Here is a 22,104-nt window from a genome sequence, read left to right on the forward strand (position 1 = left end):
TTTTTATAAAGCCCTTATAACATCAGCAGTTGTCATCAAGTGTTATAAGGGATTTCTCAGACTTAACTAATATTACAGCGGTTGATGGTGAAACTCCCAAAAGGAAAACAGTGGGTCAAATCTCATTTTTGATAGACTATTTCTAGATGTAATTAATAGACTATTTCTAGATGTAATTAATAGACTATTGGTGTATGGTATACTATATGACGAGTTTAGAATGTTAGGTAGGCTAAACAAAAGCTTTTTTTTTAATGGAAAACATTAACTCTCTGCTTCACCCCCAATCTCTTTCTAGTCACAGCATGCCATGTAGCTAATGACTCCATCTCCCCAACTGCTAACAACAACAAAAACGCTTTACAATACACAGGCAGATGTCTCTCTGCTATGTGCACGGTGCTGCTCCGCTCCGTTCTGCTCGGCAGTTTCCGATTGTACTTGCCCTGCCCCCTTTTCCCTCTGTGCACTTTGCGCTCTGCGCTCTGCGGTTCTGCTTTTCATCCCTGGGGGGCTCGGGAGTTCTCTCATTCCAACCATTCCAGTCTCAGCGAACAATCGGCCCTCAGTTATTTAATAGCAGCGCGATCTCTCGCACGGCTCAGTCTGTTGTGAGATCTTCTCAGACGCACACCTTAGCAGCGCGCTCTCTCTCTCGCTCGCTCTCTCTCTCAGAGCAACAAATACTCTACATCATTTGCAGTTCCACTAAATTTTATTAGGATTATTTTTTCGTCAGCAAGAAATATAAATAATATACGTCGTGAACAACGTGCTTCCGTGGTGAGAATGTAAATTGGTAAGAATTTAATTTAGCTGTTTTTTTGGAATGAGTTGCTTTTACGCATGGTGGATAGGTCTTTCAAAGTAGTGTTATAGGCGAACATTCGGGGTTGTTCCTTTAAACTTGATTTGTTATAATAATGTTCTAATATTTGTCTTTTAATTCCTCATTACATATATTTTATACTTTTATTTAAATGTTGGGAAGTCGGCTTTGGTCTGTGATCAAGTCTGAGACTGTATCTGCACTTTATTGACAGTGAGTTTAAATTGTTTTATTGGGCTATATGTTTTATTTTCCTAGTTGAGACTGGAATGTTATCAGATATGTGAAAGTCTAGCCTGTGCTCTACTCAGGCTATGTATGCTGACTATAGAGTTTATAGTATTTAGGCCCATGTATACAGTAGGCATGTATTATCCACAGTGTTTAGATTGTAGAGTAAACATACATTTTGTCTTTCAACAAAGCCTCAATGAATGTGTGGCCTACATTTGATCTCTGTGCACGTCTTGGAAAGACCAAATAATTTGTAAACCCCCCCCCCCCACAAAAAACAGGACAAATCAGGCAATTTAATGTAATCTGAAAGGAAACTGTGTAGCTTGCAGCAGGACATGCCTCAATATAATGATATCCAATAACTAAAATAAACATATCATTTTTTTCCTTCAATACTTCAGGGTTTTGGCATTTATTATTTTTTATCAAAATAATACCTAGTAATATGGCTTGACAAGCTAATATAGGCCTATGCTATAGTTTACAGTGTGTGGTATGCTTGCATCTACATGCTGAAGTAAATGCTACTTCATTATAATAGACTACCCTGAACTGAATGCGGGTCGAATCTATACTGAGTATATTGTACTTAGAAGCTTATACTTTTATTAATGAACAGCAAAAACCCAGAGGGGAATGTTGCAGGGGTTGTATTTATAGTAAATATATTATAAATATTATAACTTTGGTGTTACTATGGGTATAGGGGCGGCAGGTAGTCTAGTGGTTAGAGTGGAGGGGCGGCAGGTAGTCTAGTGGTTAGAGTGGAGGGGCGGCAGGTAGTCTAGTAGTTAGAGCGTTCGACCAGTAACCGGAAGGTTGCGAGATTGAATCCCCCGAGCTGACAAGGTTAAAAAAAAATCTGTCGTTCTGCCCCCTGAACAAGGCAGTTAACCCACTGTTCCCCGGTAGGCCGTCATTGTAAAATAAGAATTTGTTCTTAACTGACTTGCCACGTTAAATAAAAAAGTCTTAATTATAACGGCATTATAAGGCTTTATGTCAAATGCTACCAAATGTATTAGCTAGTTACTTGATTGAGCTAATTCTCTCATTGCTCCTCTATATAGATCTGTGGTTTATTAAGAAACCAAAACATCCATCTCTTCAACACACCCCTTCACTTATTTATTCTCTGATTGACTGAGATGAGAACTGCTGAGGAGCCTTCTGGCACGGTCCTGCACCGTCTAATCCAGGAGCACCTCCGTTACAGGAACTCCACAGACACCAGTACCCTTCTGGCCATCCAGCAGCAGGCCCTGCGTGGAGGCAGCAACAGCAGCGGAGGAGGCGGTACCGGATCACCCCGCTCCTCCCTGGAGAGCCTGACCCAGGAAGAGTCCCAGTTCATCCACATGTCCACCAGACAGGACCCCCAGGGACAGGAGTACAAGGGAGACTACAACCACTGTGAGAGTGACTCTGTGTGTCACCTCTACCAGCTCCACAGACACGGAGAGGAGTTGCCCACCTATGAGGAGGCCAAGGCCCACTCTCAGTACCTGGCCTCGGTAGGGGCCCAGCAGGGTCAGCCTCAGCTTGGTCTGAGACCTGAGATGACGGATCACCAGGGAGATGTCCACTGGGACCTGAAACGAAAGTACCTGGCCTCGGTAGGGGCCCAGCAGGGTCAGCCTCAGCTTGGTCTGAGACCTGAGATGACGGATCACCAGGGAGATGTCCACTGGGACCTGAAACGGAAGTACCTGGCCTCGGTAGGGGCCCAGCAGGGTCAGCCTCAGCTTGGTCTGAGACCTGAGATGACGGATCACCAGGGAGATGTCCACTGGGACCTGAAACGGAAGCACGCCCGGAGCCTCAGTGAGCGTCTCATGCAGCTCTCCCTGGAGAGATCATGTGGAGACATTCAGCCTCTCAGCTCCTCTCACAGTTACCCTCAACTGTCTAATGGCCACTCTGGGCCTGTTGAACACCAGGGGACAGAGTTTCTCCAGTACCCTGATCAGAGGGGACCTCCCCCAGACTACCCCTTCCTGGTCAAGCCTCCTGGATACATGCTCAGCCACTCACAGGAGACACACGGACACTACCACCAGGACCCTCCTCCCTCATTCCAATCACAGAACAGGTAAATATGACACACATATACCAATTATGGGTGCCAGACCAGTAATGACACCCTGTTTTCTATATGGGATGAATATAGCTTATATCCCAGTGACCCTATGTGTTTACAACCAAGATTTTGTGAACGATACCGTTTCATACTAATGAGTCCCTCTCCTCTCCCCAGGTACGTACCTTCCCAGCCCCAGGCTGAACTGGTTCGACACAGTGTCCACATGAGCCACAGCAACCCCAGTACTCACAACGACACTGCCCAAATGGACCTGTTGAGGGAGAATGAGAGACTAAGGAAAGAGTTGAAGGGGTACAGCGAGAAGGCTGCCAGACTTCAGAAGGTGAGAGAGAGGAGACTCATTCCTTTTGGAATGCATCGTTGAGGTCTTTCTATATATATTTATTTTGATTTATTTGATTTATTTTGATTTAACTAGGCAAGTCAGTTAAGAACAAATTATTATTTACAATGACAGCCTACCGGGGAACAATAAATGTCTTGTTCAGGGGCGAAATGACATATTTTTACCTTGTCAGCTCGGGGATTCGATCTAGCAACCTTTCGGTTTCGGGTTACTGGCCCAACGCTCTAACCACTAGGCTACCTGCCGTCCCTACACTCTAACCACTAGGTTACCTGCCGTCCCTACACTCTAACCACTAGGCTACCTGCCGCCCCATTTAACTTATACAGTCATTCTAATTCATATTTAACATGTACATTTTAGTAATTTAAGGGGTTTCCCGAGTAGAAACTCAGTAAGTCCTTGTGATCAGTGTGAAACAAAGCATTCCAACCATCTAATTTCCCCTTTAGGTTTGACGCTTGAGTCACTCTGTTCCTGCTGTCTTTATGACCCTTTCATTATACTGTTCGTTAAGTGGTCAGTGTTTAAAAAGATCACAGGGGCAGCTAGACTCGTCACCTGTAGAGAGAGAGATCACTCATTTTGACATTATTTTAGTCATTTAGCAGACGCTGTTATCCAGAGTGACTTACAGTTAGTGCATTTATCTCAATAAGATAGCTATGTGGGACAACCACATATCACAGTCATAGTCAGTACATTCATCTACAGATAGCTATGTGGGACAACCACATATCACAGTCATAGTAAGGACACTTTTCTTCAATAAAGCAACTATCAGCAAAGTCAGAGCTTGAAAGGGGAGGGGGTGAGGGGTGAGGCGGGGGTGAGGGGTGAGGCGGGGGTGAAGGGTGAGGCGGGGGTGAAGGGTGAGGTGGGGGTGAGGGGTGAGGCGGGGGTGAGGGGTGAGGCGGGGGTGAAGGGTGAGGCGGGGGTGAGGCGGGGGTGAGGCGGGGGTGAGGCGGGGGTGAAGGGTGAGGCGGGGGTGAAGGGTGAGGCGGGGGTGAAGGGTGAGGCGGGGGTGAGGGGTGAGGCGGGGGTGAAGGGTGAGGGGTGAGGCGGGGGTGAAGGGTGGGTGCTGTGGGATTATGTAAGATACTTATTGAAGAGGTATGGTTTCAGATGTTTTAGGAAGATGGGCAGGGACTCTGCTGTCCTAGCTTCAGACGTAAGCTGGTTCCACCATTGGGATGCCAGGACAGAGAAGAGCTTGGACTGGGCTGAGTGGGAGCTGCCCTCCTTTAGGGGTGGGAGGGCCAAGAGACCAGATGTGGCAGAACAGAGTGCTCGGGTTGGGGTGTAGGGTTTGAGCATAGCCTGAAGGTAGGGAGGGGCAGTTCCTCTTCCTGTTCCGTAGGTAAGCACCATGGTCTTGTAGTGGATGTAAGCTTCAACTGGAAGCCATTGGAGTGTGTGGAGAAGCGGGGGTGACATGGAAGAACTTGGGAAGATTGAAAACCAGGAAGGCTGCAGCGTTCTGGATAAGTTGCAGGGGTTTAATGGCACAAGCAGGGAGCCCAGCCCATCAGTGGGATGGAGTAGTCCAGACGGGAGAGGACAAGTGCCTGGAGTAGGATCTGCGCCACTTCCTGTGTGAGGTAGGGTCGTACTCTACGGATGTTGTAGAGCATGAACCTACAGGAGCTAGTCAATGCTTCCTGTGGGAGGTAGGGTCGTACTCTACGGATGTTGTAGAGCATGAACCTACAGGAGCTAGTCAATGCTTCCTGTGGGAGGTAGGGTCGTACTCTACGGATGTTGTAGAGCATGAACCTACAGGAGCTAGTCAATGCTTCCTGTGGGAGGTAGGGTCGTACTCTACGGATGTTGTAGAGCATGAACCTACAGGAGCTAGTCAATGCTTCCTGTGGGAGGTAGGGTCGTACTCTACGGATGTTGTAGAGCATGAACCTACAGGAGCTAATCCCTGCTTTGATATTTGCAGAGAACGACAGGGTGTTGTCCAGGGTCACGCCAAGGTTCTTTGCACTCTAGGAGGGGGACACCGTGGAGTTGTCAGCCGTGATGGAGAGGTCTGAGCGGGCAGGCCTTCCCCAGGAGAAAGAGCAGCTCTGTCTTGTCAAGGTTGAGCTTGAGGTAGTGGGCCAACGTCCAAGCTTATAGACACCTGCCAGACACGCAAAGATGCATGTCACCATCTGCGTGTCAGAAGAGGGAAGGGAGAAATGTAGTTGGGTGTCATCCGCATAGCAACGATAGGAGAGACCATGTGATGATATTTCAGAGCCGAGTGCCTTTGTGTATAGAGAGAAGAGGAGAGGGCCATCCTCATAGCAACGATAGGAGAGACCATGTGAGGATATGATGAGTGACTTGGTTTATAGACAGAAGTGGAGAGGTCCTAGAATTGAGCCCTGGGGGACACCAGTAGTGAGAGTACATGGTGCAGACACAGATTTCTCTCCACATCACCTGGTAAGAGCGACCTGCCAAGTAGGATGCAATCCAAGAGGTTAGGGTCATGAAGATTGTTCTGAGAGAGATAGCGAGAGAGTTGGTCCAAAACAACGTGGTCAAGCTCCTAGTACCCTTGATAGACCTGCGTCCTGTTCATAGCAGCCTATCTGCTTGTAATATAGTTTAGTGACAATAATAGTTATGAGTAAACTATAATTTGATTATATAAGCATTAATAGGTTTATCTCTAAGCCCCTGTTGACAAAGGTGGTAGAGGTGGGTAGAGAAGTATAAACCGTGTGTGCGTTTGTGTGTGTGTGTGTTTGCCATTGCTGCATATCAGTGAGATTAGCCCTCTAGCTGTGCTGTAGCAGGAATGTGCACCGTGGATGGATCAGAGGGACATTCATTTCTAGTGACAGAGACATGTACACAGGTACTTTTAGTGACAGAGACATGTTTACAGGTTATTTTAGTGACAGAGACATGTACACAGGTACTTTTAGTGACAGAGACATGTTTACTGGTTATTTTAGTGACAGAGACATGTACACAGGTACTTTTAGTGACAGAGACATGTTTACAGGTTATTTTAGTGACAGAGACATGTTTACAGGTTATTTTAGTGACAGAGACATGTTTACAGGTTATTTTAGTGACAGACAGAGACATGTTTACAGGTTATTTTAGTGACAGACAGAGACATGTTTACAGGTTATTTTTGTGACAGAGACATGTTTACAGGTTATTTTAGTGACAGAGACATGTTTACAGGTTATTTTAGTGACAGACAGAGACATGTTTACAGGTTATTTTAGTGACAGAGACATGTTTACAGGTTATTTTAGTGACAGACAGAGACATGTTTACAGGTTATTTTAGTGACAGACAGAGACATGTTTACAGGTTATTTTAGTGACAAAGACATGTTTACAGGTTATTTTAGTGACAGACAGAGACATGTTTACAGGTTATATTAGTGACAGACAGAGACATGTTTACAGGTTATTTTAGTGACAGACAGAGACATGTTTACAGGTTATATTAGTGACAGACAGAGACATGTTTACAGGTTATTTTAGTGACAGAGACATGTTTACAGGTTATTTTAGTGACAGAGACATGTTTACAGGTTATTTTAGTGACAGAGACATGTTTACAGGTTATATTAGTGACAGACAGAGACATGTTTACAGGTTATTTTAGTGACAGACAGAGACATGTTTACAGGTTATATTAGTGACAGACAGAGACATGTTTACAGGTTATTTTAGTGACAGACAGAGACATGTTTACAGGTTATATTAGTGACAGAGACATGTTTACAGGTTATTTTAGTGACAGACAGAGACATGTTTACAGGTTATTTTAGTGACAGACAGAGACATGTTTACAGGTTATTTTAGTGACAGAGACATGTTTACAGGTTATTTTAGTGACAGACAGAGACATGTTTACAGGTTATTTTAGTGACAGAGACATGTTTACAGGTTATTTTAGTGACAGAGACATGTTTACAGGTTATTTTAGTGACAGACAGAGACATGTTTACAGGTTATATTAGTGACAGACAGAGACATGTTTACAGGTTATATTAGTGACAGACAGAGACATGTTTACAGGTTATTTTAGTGACAGAGACATGTTTACAGGTTATTTTAGTGACAGAGACATGTTTACAGGTTATTTTAGTGACAGAGACATGTTTACAGGTTATTTTAGTGACAGACAGAGACATGTTTACAGGTTATTTTAGTGACAGACAGAGACATGTTTACAGGTTATTTTTGTGACAGAGACATGTTTACAGGTTATTTTAGTGACAGAGACATGTTTACAGGTTATTTTAGTGACAGACAGAGACATGTTTACAGGTTATTTTAGTGACAGACAGAGACATGTTTACAGGTTATTTTAGTGACAGAGACATGTTTACAGGTTATTTTAGTGACAGAGACATGTTTACAGGTTATTTTAGTGACAGAGACATGCATATAGGCCTGCTCCTCTACAACCTGCTCCTCCACCTCCTGCTCCTCCCCCTCCTGCTCCTCCCCCTCCTGCTCCTCCACCTCCTGCTCCTCCACCTCCTGCTCCTCCCCCTCCTGCTCCTCCACCTCCTGCTCCTCCACCTCCTGCTCCTCCACCTCCTCCCCCTCCTGCTCCTCCACCACCTGTTCCTCTTCCTCCCCCTCCTGCTCCTCCACCTCCTGCTCCTCCCTCTCCTGCTCCTCCACCTCCTCCCCCTCCTGCTCCTCCCCCTCCTGCTCCTCCACCTCCTGCTCCTCCACCCCCTGCTCCTCCACCTCCTGCTCCTCCACCCCCTGCTCCTCCACCTCCTGCTCCTCCACCTCCTGCTCCTCCCCCTCCTGCTCCTCCACCTCCTGCTCCTCCACCCCCTGCTCCTCCACCTCCTGCTCCTCCCCCCCCTGCTCCTCCCCCTCCTGCTCCTCCACCTCCTGCTCCTCCACCTCCTGCTCCTCCACCCCCTGCTCCTCCACCTCCTGCTCCTCCACCTCCTGCTCCTCCACCTCCTCCCCCTCCTGCTCCTCCCCCTCCTGCTCCTCCACCTCCCCCCCCCTGCTCCTCCACCTCCTGCTCCTCCACCTCCTGCTCCTCCACCCCTTGCTCCTCCACCCCCTGCTCCTCCACCCCCTGCTCCTCCACCTCCTGCTCCTCCACCTCCTGCTCCTCCACCTCCTCCCCCTCCTGCTCCTCCACCTCCTCCCCCTCCTGCTCCTCCACCTCCTGCTCCTCCACCACCTGTTCCTCTTCCTCCCCCTGCTCCTCCACCTCCCCCTGCTCCTCCTCCACATGTCTCATTCATTCATTCAGTATCCCAGTCTTGTGAGACCATTGATTCCTTGATTGTAAATGACCCCTCAAATAGTTTTGTTAATTGTCACTTTTCCACTGTCTGACTTTTCACCAGTGTTTTATTGTCACTTTTCCAATGTCGACTTTTGTGTTTCCACCTCTGAGGACTGCCCCCCCCCCCCCCCCCCCCCCCCTCAAAAAGTGACCACTGTTGGGGATGAGCTGGGTTTTAAGCTAGAGACCCTCAGACTGACAGTGTCCTCCTCTTGTGTTTCCGTCCAGCTGGAAGTAGAGATCCAGAGGATATCTGAGGCCTACGAGACCCTGATGAAGGGCTCAGCCAAGAGAGAGACCCTGGAGAAAACCATGAGGAACAAACTGGAGTCAGAGATCAAGAGACTACACGACTTCAACAGAGACCTCAGAGGTAAGGCTACCAGCAGCTAGATGCTAATGCTAGCACAGCTAGTCATTTCAAATAATCAATCTGTTTTTTGATGGACTTACTTGCATAAATAAAGGTTAAATAAAGCAAAACTAAAAGACTGCAGTGGGCTAAATCAGAGTCACACAGAGTGTTTCTTTCTTAAACAAAAATCTACTTTGAAACAAGCGTACACACCTCACACACGTGGTTATGGGTTTAATAGAAGACACCTGTACCATGTCAGATATAGAGATGACATGTATCACATTTTGAGTTTGCATCCCAATATTACACGTTATATACATCACAGAAGACTGAAATATAACAAAATCGTTTGACATAGAAAAACTGTATTTTTGGGGCAGGTTAAAATTATAATTTTTTAAAAGTTAATTAATGATAAAATTATTTTAAAAACCCATTAATAACATTCCATCCATGAGGCCACAAGAAGGCAATTTGGTGATTTGACTGCAGGAAAGCTAGTAACCTACAGCAAGAGTCTGTAGGGCTTTAAGTGTGGGTCTCCCCTTCCAACGAGTACAAATAGATCCTAATCAAGTTCCCTCCCTCTCTCTTCCACCTGTAGATCGTCTGGACACCGTTACCAAACAGCAAGTCGTCAAGGAGGAGGAATCGGCAGACAAGAAACAGCAGGTCTTCACCAAACTCCTGGAACAAAGTAAGTAGAGATCAGATGCCAACATGTTGAGAGAGACATGAGGAAGCACTTCTTGTTACGTACTCTTTATAATCGGGGCGGCCGCGTAGCCTAGTGGCGTTGGACTAGTTAACCGAAAGGTTGCAAGATCAAATCCCCCGAGCTGACAAGGTTAAAAAAAATCTGTCGTTCTGCCCCTGAACAAGGCAGTTAACCCACTGTTCCTAGACCAGTTAACCCACTGTTCCTAGACCAGTTAACCCACTGTTCCTAGACCAGTTAACCCACTGTTCCTAGACCAGTTAACCCACTGTTCCTAGACCAGTTAACCCACCGTTCCTAGACCAGTTAACCCACCGTTCCTAGACCAGTTAACCCACCGTTCCTAGACCAGTTAACCCACTGTTCCTAGACCAGTTAACCCACTGTTCCTAGACCAGTTAACCCACCGTTCCTAGACCAGTTAACCCACCGTTCCTAGACCAGTTAACCCACCGTTCCTAGACCAGTTAACCCACCGTTCCTAGACCAGTTAACCCACTGTTCCTAGACCAGTTAACCCACTGTTCCTAGACCAGTTAACCCACTGTTCCTAGACCAGTTAACCCACCGTTCCTAGACCAGTTAACCCACCGTTCCTAGACCAGTTAACCCACTGTTCCTAGACCAGTTAACCCACTGTTCCTAGACCAATTAACCCACTGTTCCTAGACCAGTTAACCCACTGTTCCTAGACCAGTTAACCCACCGTTCCTAGACCAGTTAACCCACTGTTCCTAGACCAGTTAACCCACCGTTCCTAGACCAGTTAACCCACTGTTCCTAGACCAGTTAACCCACTGTTCCTAGACCAGTTAACCCACTGTTCCTAGACCAGTTAACCCACCGTTCCTAGACCAGTTAACCCACCGTTCCTAGACCAGTTAACCCACTGTTCCTAGACCAGTTAACCCACTGTTCCTAGACCAGTTAACCCACTGTTCCTAGACCAGTTAACCCACTGTTCCTAGACCAGTTAACCCACTGTTCCTAGACCAATTAACCCACTGTTCCTAGACCAGTTAACCCACCGTTCCTAGACCAGTTAACCCACCGTTCCTAGACCAGTTAACCCACTGTTCCTAGACCAGTTAACCCACTGTTCCTAGACCAGTTAACCCACTGTTCCTAGACCAATTAACCCACTGTTCCTAGACCAGTTAACCCACTGTTCCTAGACCAGTTAACCCACTGTTCCTAGACCAGTTAATCCACTGTTCCTAGACCAGTTAACCCACTGTTCCTAGACCAGTTAACCCACCGTTCCTAGACCAGTTAACCCACTGTTCCTAGACCAGTTAACCCACTGTTCCTAGACCAGTTAACCCACTGTTCCTAGACCAGTTAACCCACTGTTCCTAGACCAGTTAACCCACTGTTCCTAGACCAGTTAACCCACTGTTCCTAGACCAGTTAACCCACTGTTCCTAGACCAGTTAACCCACTGTTCCTAGACCAATTAACCCACTGTTCCTAGACCAGTTAACCCACCGTTCCTAGACCAGTTAACCCACCGTTCCTAGACCAGTTAACCCACCGTTCCTAGACCAGTTAACCCACCGTTCCTAGACCAGTTAACCCACTGTTCCTAGACCAGTTAACCCACTGTTCCTAGACCAGTTAACCCACCGTTCCTAGACCAATTAACCCACTGTTCCTAGACCAGTTAACCCACTGTTCCTAGACCAGTTAACCCACTGTTCCTAGACCAGTTAATCCACTGTTCCTAGACCAGTTAACCCACTGTTCCTAGACCAGTTAACCCACCGTTCCTAGACCAGTTAACCCACTGTTCCTAGACCAGTTAACCCACTGTTCCTAGACCAGTTAACCCACTGTTCCTAGACCAGTTAACCCACTGTTCCTAGACCAGTTAACCCACCGTTCCTAGACCAGTTAACCCACTGTTCCTAGACCAGTTAACCCACTGTTCCTAGACCAGTTAACCCACCGTTCCTAGACCAGTTAACCCACCGTTCCTAGACCAGTTAACCCACCGTTCCTAGACCAGTTAACCCACCGTTCCTAGACCAGTTAACCCACCGTTCCTAGACCAGTTAACCCACTGTTCCTAGACCAGTTAACCCACTGTTCCTAGACCAGTTAACCCACCGTTCCTAGACCAGTTAACCCACCGTTCCTAGACCAGTTAACCCACCGTTCCTAGACCAGTTAACCCACCGTTCCTAGACCAGTTAACCCACTGTTCCTAGACCAGTTAACCCACCGTTCCTAGACCAGTTAACCCACCGTTCCTAGACCAGTTAACCCACCGTTCCTAGACCAGTTAACCCACTGTTCCTAGACCAGTTAACCCACTGTTCCTAAACCGTCATCGTAAATAACAATTTGTTTTTAACTGACTTGCCTAGTTAAATAAAGGTAAAATAGAAAATAATCGCATGAGTAAGATTTTCTCTACAGAGAGAGCAGGGCACTGGACAAGAGAGAGTGTTTTCAGATCTGTTCGCAAGGGTTGTTTTTACAAATCACAGAGCGTTGTGAAATACCCTGGCATTCTCTTGCAGGCACATAGTTCTCCTACACTGTGTCTGATATTTCTTCCACATTAATGTAGTCTGTGGTCTGAGGTCAGAGGGCAGGCAGGCTAGCGGGGTTTTCCCTGCTCTCAGGTCCTGCCTCCCTCCCCGGCCTGCTAAACAGAGTCGGCCTTGGCACTTGAACGCCAGCCATTATTCACATCCTTCCACAGTAAATGCGGCCTAGATTCCTGGAATGTATTCTGCTATGTCAGGCTGTTCCGGAATGCCTCCCTCCTCCCTCTGCTGCACAAGGCTGCATAGCTGTTGAGCTGCCGAGCTCCCTCACCTTCCTCATGGGCAACTAATGCAGGGCTTCGATTCCCCACTCACAACACACATAGATATGTCTCCATCTTTGGGCATTTCTTTACCTCCAGTATATGACGTCAGGTTTACTCTCACATTTTCATCATCTGCCCTGGCAATAGTTGTTGTGGTAAAGCTTCACAACTATTATTTAGTGAACTTGGTATTGTGTTAGGGAATGACGTTTAAATCAGCTTCAAGTGGTCCTTTGTCAGCAGTTATGGAACAGAATAACGTTCAGGTTGAACACTACCTGTCAGGACCCGGTGTGAGAAACAGTCACTAATAGTCGGCAGAACCCAGAAGATGAGGCAGACACAGCAATACTAGAGACGGTGGTTTAATAAAGGAAAAAGATCTTCAGGCAAAAACTATAAATCCACAACGTCAAAAGTAATGCCAAGAGAAAAAATGAATATCCTCCAAGATACAATGAAAATCCACAAAGTGGTAAGAACAGCAGGGAAAAACAAACCTCAAAAGAATAATCAAAAATAAACAAGAACAAAACCAGAGTACCTCAGGAAAATCCAACTAGAGAAATAAATGTTCACAGCATGGCTGGGGCTGGGTGCTAACATATAAACACAGAGCAAAGAACTGAGGAACACTAAGGGTTTAAATACCTACAAGGAAATGAGGCACAGGTGAAAACAATAACTAGAACAAGGGAAAAACAAAAGGTTCAAAAAGGGGCAATGGGGGCATCTAGTGACCAAAACCTGAACAATCCTGGCCAGAACCTGACACTACCCTTGTCTGTTGGTCTCCAGGAGCAATGATTACCCTCTGAGGAATGCTCCTATTTTGACTGTGAAAATGTCAGTTGGTGGGCCGAAAAAGTGTTTACCTAAAAATTGATGGCCGTGCTTAGTTATTTGCAAGAAATACATTGCTTTTTCATTGTAAGCTCATTTAGTTGTGTGGCTGGCAGCCAAATAGCATTACACTTTGGTTGGCATCTGGTGAAAATGAAGCTTTTTTCCTGTCTGAATGTGTTGCACTAATGGATTTTTCTGTCAAGGAAAACTATAGTTGTCATCCTTGATCACTCTACTGAAGCAAAAAAAACACACGTGACATTCAATATAAAACATGACCCCTGTCAATACAAGAGCTGGAATCCCCTGCTCCCTCTTTCTCCCGTTGTGTAATTTTACAAACAAAAACACGACGTGACGGACTCAACTGTTCTGGGGGAACTGCGGTAAGCTTCATAATGTCTGAAGCAGCCCTTCTCACCTGAACATATTCAACCAGACCCTCTCTCTCTCTCTCTCTCTCTCTCTCTCTGTCTCTCTCTGGCTCTGTCTCTCTGTATCTCTCTCTCTCTCTCTCTCTCTATCTCAGATGAGGAACAGCAGCGGGAGGTGCAGCGTCTGCGTGGTTCCGGGGAGGTTCTGGAGCAGGCCCTGGGGTCGGCACAGGCCCGTAACCTGGCCCTGGAGGAGGAGCTTAGGAGGAAGAGGGCGTACGTAGAGAAGGTAAAGCGGCTGCAGAGTTCCCTGGGCCAGCTACAGGCAGCCTGTGAGAAGAGAGAAGCCCTGGAACTGAGGCTGAGGACCAGGCTGGAGCAGGAGCTGAAGAGCCTCCGATCAGCACAGGTGAGCAGGAGAGGAGACACGTGGTGCAGGCTGTTCAATGTCGGTCCTGGAGGGCCTCTCCTCCTCTCCTTCTAATCAGGGACTTATTTAGACCTGGGACACCAGCTGGGTGGAATTAACTAGCAGGTAGAAACTAAAGCCTGAAGTGTTTTGGCCCTCCAGGACCAGAATTGAACAGCATTGGTATATAAAATGAAACCTTCTGATCCACATTGACACGTAATATTTGACAACCCCTAAGTCTGTACAGTTAACATAGTCTTACAAAACAAAACAACGCCATGTTTGTTTAAAAAAAAATATATATATATCAATTTCCTTCCATGGTGTCAGTCCCACAGCACAGCTAGCGGTCCTGGCTCCCTGCCCTCTGCTGTGAGCTCCATGGTGTCTGTACAGCAGCAGCTGGCTGAGAGAGAAGAGAGGATCCTGGCTCTGGAGGCTGACATCACACACTGGGAACAGAAGTACCTGGAGGAGAGCACCATGAGGCAGTTCGCTATGGACGCAGCCGCGACCGCCGCAGCTCAGAGAGACAGCAGCATCATCAAACACTCACCCAACAACAGCTTCAACGACCACCTGCCCACCAGCCACAGACATCAGGAGATGGAGAACAGGTACAATTTCTGCTTTTAATAACTTCCTGCTCACTGAAGGCGATACAGTAACGCCAGTTGGTCTGACCTAGGTTCAGATAGAACTCACAGGTAGATCAACATAGTGATCTGACTGACTTCATATGCAATCGTTGTGTGTGTGTGTGTGTGTGTGTGTGTAGGGTTCGAGCTCTACACTCCCAGCTCCTGGAGAAGGATGCAGTGATCAGGGTGTTACAGCAGCGGTCTGGACGGGAACAGAACAGGCTAGAGCAGCAGGCCCTCCGTCCAGCCAGGTCCGTCCCCTCCATCAGCACCGAGCAGCAGGCCCTCCGTCCAGCCAGGTCCGTCCCCTCCATCAGCACCGAGCAGCAGGCCCTCCGTCCAGCCAGGTCCGTTCCCTCCATCAGCACCGAGCAGCATTACCTCTGTCCAGCCAGGTCCGTCCCCTCCATCAGCACCGAGCAGCAGGCCCTCCGTCCAGCCTGGTCTGTCCCCTCCATCAGCACCGAGCAGCATTACCTCCGTCCAGCCAGGTCCGTCCCCTCCATCAGCACAGAGCAGCAGGCCCTCCGTCCTGCCAGGTCCGTCCCCTCCATCAGCACCGAGCAGCAGGACCTCCGCCCTGCCAGGTCCATCCCCTCCATCAACACTGATGGCCCAGTGGAGCAACCCACCCGGGGGAAAGGTGAGCTCTAGGGCCCGGGGTCACAAGTCAAACGCTAAGTCTGGGTCCAAAATGGTATCCTATAGTGCTCTACTCAGGGCTCTTCTTAGGGCTCTACTTAGTGCTCTACTTAGTGCCCTACTTAGTGCTCTACTTAGTCCTCTAATTAGGGGTCTACTTGGGGCTCTATTTAGGGCTTTATTTAGGGCTCTACCTAGTGCTCTAATTAGGGCTCTAATTAGGGGTCTACTTGGGGCTCTATTTAGGGCTTTATTTAGGGCTCTACCTAGTGCTCTAATTAGAGCTCTACTTAGGGCTCTGGTCAAAAGTTGTCTACTATGTAGGGACTATGGCAGTGGAGGCTCCTCAGAGGTGGAAGGGGAGGACCATCCTCTTCAGTGAATTTCTGAAATGTTTTAATATTGAAACATTATAAAAGTTATCCTTTTTAGATAAAACTATACTAAATATATTCACGTCATCAAATAATGTATTAAAACACACTACAGGAGCCTCAGCAGCACTCTGTAGGGTAGCACCATGGTGTAGCCGGAGGACAGCTAGCTTCCGTCCTCCTCTGGGTACATTGACTTCAATACAAAACCTAGGAGGCTCATGGTTCTCACCCCATTCTATAGACTCACAAGGTAATTATGACAACTTCCAGAGGACATCCTCCAACCTATCAGAGCTCTTGTAGAATGAACTGACATGTTGTCCACCCAATCAAAGGATCAGAGAATTAATCTAGTACTGAAAGCGTAAGCGACAGCTAGCTAGCACTGCAGTGCATAAAATATGGTGAGTAGATGACTGAAAGAGAGAGAAAGACAATAGTTAAACAATTTAGAACATTTAATTTCTTCCAAAATTAATGAGAAGCAAGAGAGAGGGAGAGAGAGAGAGAACTAGCTATCATAGTGTATATTTTTTCACTTTCACTTACTTAGCTGGTGTGAAATGCAGCTAGCTAGTTTAGCCTACTTAAACACCCAGGTCAAACAGAGAGGGATGCTATGTTAGCTAACTGGCTATGTCTATCCAACACTGGTAACTCTTCCAAGTCAAGGTACGCTTTTAGTTTTATTAATGTACTGCCACCGGGGCCCGCCGGTGTAACTGCTAAACTGCTTGCTGCTGACTACACTGTACTGCAGGATCGTAGCGGGTTTACTGACACGTTCATTCTAGTAACTATGTTGACTATGACACGTTCATTCTAGTAACTATGTTGACTATGACACGTTCATTCTAGTAACTATGTTGACTATGACACGTTCATTCTAGTAACTATGTTGACTATGACACGTTCATTCTAGTAACTATGTTGACTATGACACGTTCATTCTAGTAACTATGTTGACTATGACACGTTCATTCTAGTAACTATGTTGACTATGACACGTTAATTCTAGTAACTATGTTGACTATGACACGTTCATTCTAGTAACTATGTTGACTATGACACGTTCATTCTAGTAACTATGTTGACTATGACACGTTCATTCTAGTAACTATGTTGACTATGACTGACAAACGATCTAGGTTATGTCTAGCGGTTAGCAGTTATGATATGAAGGTTTGGCTTGGAATGTTTTTTTTTTTTTGCCTGGTCACAAGACAGCTGATCTGTTGTGCACTGTAATCCACAAGCGAGGGGAAAAGGTGATATGAGGAGAGAACGTAGATAGATGAGAGTAGGAATTATACAACGAGCTGTTTTAATATGTCTGGTATGAAAGTGAACTGTGTTTGCGTGTGATCAGGGGTGTATTCAATGCGTTAGCAAACGTAACAAAACAGGGATAAATATACCTGAATTTGTCCAATAGAAACACTCGTTTGTGACTGTTGAACTAATGATTACATCCTAGATCAGCTAGATGCAGGCAAGAATGTGCAAGGTGTTATTGGATGTGTCACTGCCTCTCCATGTGTCGTTGTCTGTCACCTTGATTACTCAAAATTCACTCGACCGACGTTGTAAACTTTCATTCGTAGGCTAGGTTGTAGCAACCTCATGATGGTTTAGGGGAAAATGTGAGTGTCATGTAGTAGCCTAAACCTATGGATGTTACGTTGAACTGGGTGAATGGAATATGAATGGACTGTCATCCAATATGCTGTAATAGAAATCCATGTCTCAATTACCTCAAGGCTTAAAAATCCTTCTTTAACCTCCTCCCCTTCATCTACACCACGTGTCAATCTCATTCCCCAGAGGGCCGAGCGTCTGCGGGTTTTCGCTCCATCCTTGTACATGATTGATGAATTAAGGTCACTAATTAATAAATAACCCCCCTCACCTGGTTGTCTAGGTCTTAGTAAGGAACTCCTCTCACCTGGTTGTATAGGTCTCAGTAAGGAACTCCCCTCACCTGGTTGTCTAGGTCTCAGTAAGGAACTCCCCTCACCTGGTTGTCTCAGTAAGGAACTCCCATCACCTGGTTGTCTAGGTCTCAGTAAGGAACTCCCCTCACCTGGTTGTCTAGGTCTCAGGAAGGAACTCCCCTCACCTGGTTGTCTAGGTCTCAGTAAGGAACTCCCCTCACCTGGTTGTCTCAGTAAGGAACTCTCCTCACCTGGTTGTCTAGGTCTCAGTAAGGAACTCCCCTCACCTGGTTGTCTAGGTCTCAGGAAGGAACTCCCCTCATCTGGTTGTCTAGGTCACAGTAAGGAACTCCCCTCACCTGGTTGTCTAGGTCACAGTAAGGAACTCCCCTCACCTGGTCGTCTAGGTCTCAGTAAGGAACTCCCCTCACCTGGTCGTCTAGGTCTCAGTAAGGAACTCCCCTCACCTGGTTGTCTAGGTCTTAGTAAGGAACTCCCCTCACCTGGTTGTCTAGGTCTCAGTACGGAACTCCCCTCACCTGGTTGTCTAGGTTTCAGTACGGAACTCCCCTCACCTGGTTGTCTAGGTTTCAGTAAGGAACTCTCCTCACCTGGTTGTCTAGGTCTCAGTAAGGAACTCCCCTCACCTGGTTGTCTCAGTAAGGACCCTCACCTGGTTGTCTAGGACCCTCACCTGGTTGTCTAGGTCTCAGTAAGGAACTCTCCTCACCTGGTTGTCTAGGTCTCAGTAAGGAACTCCCCTCACCTGGTTGTCTAAGTCTCAATAAGGAACTCCCTTCACCTGGTTGTCTAGGTCTCAGTAAGGAACTCCCCTCACCTGGTTGTCTAGGTCTCAGTAAGGAACTCCCCTCACCTGGTTGTCTCAGTAAGGAACTCCCCTCACCTGGTTGTCTAGGTCTTAGTAAGGAACTCCTCTCACCTGGTTGTCTAGGTCTCAGTAAGGAACTCTCCTCACCTGGTTGTCTAGTCTCAGTAAGGAACTCCCCTCACCTGGTTGTCTAGGTCTCAGTAAGGAACCCCTCACCTGGTTGTCTAGGTCCAGTAAGGAACTCCCCTCACCTGGTTGTCTCAGTAAGGAACCTCCCCTCACCTGTTTGTCTAGGTCTCAGTAAGAACTCCCCTCACCTGTTGTCTGTCTCAGTAAGAACCCCCCTCCCTGGTTGTATAGGTCTCAGTAAGGACTCCTCTCACCTGTTGTCTAGGTCTCAGTAAGGAACTCCCCTCACCTGGTTGTCTAGGTCTCAGTAAGGAACTCCCCTCACCTGGTTGTCTCAGTAAGGAACTCCCCTCACCTGGTTGTCTAGGTCTCAGTAAGGACCTCCTCTCACCTGGTTGTCTAGGTCTCAGTAAGGAACTCCTCTCACCTGGTTGTCTAGGTCTCAGTAAGGAACCCCCCTCACCTGGTTGTCAAGGTCTCAGTAAGGATCTCCTCTCACCTGGTTGTCTAGGTCTCAGTAAGGAACTCCCCTCACCTGGTTGTCTAGGTCTCAGTAGGAACTCCTCTCACCTGGTTGTCTAGTTCTCAGTAAGGAACTCTCCTCACCTGTTTGTCTAGGTCTCAGTAAGGAACCCCCTCACCTGGTTGTCTAGGTCTCAGTAAGGAACTCTCCTCACCTGGTTGTCTAGGTCTCAGTAGGAACTCCCCTCACCTGGTTGTCTAGGTCTCAGTAAGGAACTCCCCTCACCTGGTCGTCTAGGTCTCAGTAAGGACTCTCCTCACCTGTTGTCTAGGTCTCAGTAAGGAACTCTCCTCACCTGGTTGTCTAGTCTCAGTAAGGAACTCCCCTCACCTGGTTGTCTAGGTCTCAGTAAGGAACTCCCCTCACCTGGTTGTCTAGGTCTCAGTAAGGAACTCCCCTCACCTGGTCGTCTAGGTCTCAGTAAGGAACTCCCCTCACCTGGTTGTCTAGGTCTCAGTAAGGAACTCTCCTCACCTGGTTGTCAAGGTCTCAGTAAGGACCTCCCCTCACCTGGTTGTCTAGGTCTCAGTAAGGAACTCCCCTCACCTGGTTGTCTCAGTAAGGAACTCCCCTCACCTGGTTGTCTAGGTCTCATGTAGACCTCCTCTCACCTGGTTGTCTAGGTCTCAGTAGGAACTCCCCTCACCTGGTTGTCTAGGTCTCAGTAAGGAACTCCCCTCACCTGGTTGTCTAGGTCTCAGTAGGAACTCTCCTCACCTGGTTGTCTAGGTCTCAGTAAGAACTCTCCTCACCTGGTTGTCTAGATCTCAGTAAGGAACTCTCCTCACCTGGTTGTCTAGGTCTCAGTAAGGAACTCCCCTCACCTGGTTTGTCTAGGTCTCAGTAAGGAACTCCCCTCACCTGGTTGTCTAGGTCTCAGTAAGGAACCCCCCTCACCTGGTTGTCTAGGTCTCAGTAAGGAACTCCCCTCACCTGGTTGTCTAGGTCTCAGTAAGGAACTCCCCTCACCTGGTGGTCTCAGTAAGGAACTCCCCTCACCTGGTTGTCTAGATCTCAGTAAGGAACTCACCTCACCTGGTTGTCTCAGTAAGGAACTCCTCTCACCTGGTTGTCTAGGTCTCATTAAGGAACCCCCCTCACCTGGTTGTCTATGTCTTAATTAAAATAGAATAACCAAAACCCCGCAGACACTCGGCCCTCCGTGGAATGAGTTTGACATCCTTCATCTACACTGATTGAAGTGGATTTAACAAGTGACATGAATAAGGGGTCATAGCTTTCACCTGGATTAACCTGGTCAGTCTATGTCATGAAAAGAGCAGGTGTTCTTAATGTCTTGTACAGTCAGTGTAGCTCCTCCCTGAAGAATCTGTCGAATTATGACATCGCTGTCTTCTTCTTTTGAGTGTTCTGAGGGGGGGGAGGGGTCACAGGTCATAACGCCTGGAGGAATGTCAGATCTTAAACAGCCCATGTTATTATCTCAAGAGACAACTGGCGGCTGTTAAGTGCGTAGTGTCGCCAGGCAGAATGTTACACTTCCTAAAATAACTACTGTTGGGGAAAGATCCCGGTGAGGGACCTTCCTCAAGTAGATGATGACATTTTTCTGTAATAATCTCCCCACTCCGAGATAGCCGCTCTAGGATAGATGTGGCAGGGAAGCTGACAGAGTAGATGTTTGAGCGTGCGTGCGTACTTGGTTGATCCGGTAATTAACCAACTTCCTCTTGTTGTCTGTGATCCAGTCATTAAACCAACTTCCTCTTATTGTCTGTGATCCAGTCATTAACCAACTTCCTCTTGTTGTCTGTGCTTGTAGGGTGGAGCCTCTCTGATGACCAGACGGTTGCTGCAATGTCTCCTCTCTCCCTGCCACCCCACCAACACCCCTGCGCCCCATTGGCCCTGCCCGCCCTGTTGTTCCTGTCCAAGCCCCAGAGCAGGGACTGCAGCACCCAGTGTGACCGTGATGTCCTAGCCCAGGAGACGGATCTTACAGTGGATCCCACCAGCATGCTAGCACCCGCTGAGGCTTCCTCGACCTCGACACCTGCCTCCGGTGTGTAGCCAACTGTCTCATATTCTGAAAATGTTTGTTGTGTGTGTGTAGAAACAGTACCGGGACCCAAAAATGAGCACGGACACCTATTTCAGTCACATACAATACAGAGAAAATGACATGTATAGTGGAATTACAACAGAACACAGGCTTTACACGATGATGCAATAATAAAAGTCCCTTTTTATCTGTGCTGGTTGAAGTGTAACCAGAACCCAGGGTCACAGCAGACAGCCTGCATCCCAAATGGCACCCTTAAAGGCTCAGAGAGGGGACGTAGTGGACTTATTCATTCATACCAGCCAGAGTTACAGCATGTGTCTGTGTGTGTTGGCTAGAGTCACGGTTTAGTCAAGGCTGGTAGTTGCCCAAGTAGCGGACATTACGTCTTGATTGTATTGTCAAACATCACGGCTTGATTGTCTTGTCAAACACCACGGCTTGATTGTCTTGTCAAACACCACGGCTTGATTGTCTTGACAAACATTACGGCTTGATTGTCTTGACAAACATTACGGCTTGATTGTCTTGACAAACATCATGGCTTGATTGTCTTGTCAAACACCACGGCTTGATTGTCTTGTCAAACACCACGGCTTGATTGTCTTGACAAACATTACGGCTTGATTGTCTTGACAAACATTACGGCTTGATTTGATCCCGTTGTCA

The 22,104-nt window shown here is 47.2% G+C and overlaps 1 protein-coding gene across 4 annotated transcripts; it reads left to right on the forward strand.

The window, feature by feature from the left end:
* The first annotated feature begins 547 nt into the window (after positions 1 to 547).
* Positions 548 to 22,075, forward strand: amotl2a (angiomotin like 2a). 4 transcript variants are annotated; one of them, XM_039000719.1, is made up of 10 exons: positions 548 to 799; positions 2,137 to 3,158; positions 3,324 to 3,492; positions 9,037 to 9,181; positions 9,771 to 9,863; positions 14,081 to 14,334; positions 14,668 to 14,954; positions 15,116 to 15,212; positions 15,261 to 15,621; positions 21,196 to 22,075. In XM_039000719.1, exons 2-10 carry the CDS (start codon positions 2,215 to 2,217, stop codon positions 21,441 to 21,443), a joined length of 2,598 nt encoding a protein of 865 aa, XP_038856647.1. In that variant the 5' UTR covers positions 548 to 799; positions 2,137 to 2,214; the 3' UTR covers positions 21,444 to 22,075. The 4 variants fall into 4 exon arrangements, with proteins under 4 accessions (XP_038856647.1, XP_038856648.1, XP_038856646.1 ...); XM_039000720.1 differs by having other exon boundaries at positions 2,137 to 2,611; positions 2,714 to 3,158; positions 15,116 to 15,621; positions 21,196 to 22,074; XM_039000718.1 differs by having other exon boundaries at positions 15,116 to 15,621; positions 21,196 to 22,074.
* Positions 22,076 to 22,104: the final 29 nt, after the last annotated feature.

Source organism: Salvelinus namaycush, chromosome 9 (genome assembly GCF_016432855.1).
Source record: "Salvelinus namaycush isolate Seneca chromosome 9, SaNama_1.0, whole genome shotgun sequence".
Classification (NCBI taxonomy): Eukaryota; Metazoa; Chordata; class Actinopteri; order Salmoniformes; family Salmonidae; genus Salvelinus; species Salvelinus namaycush.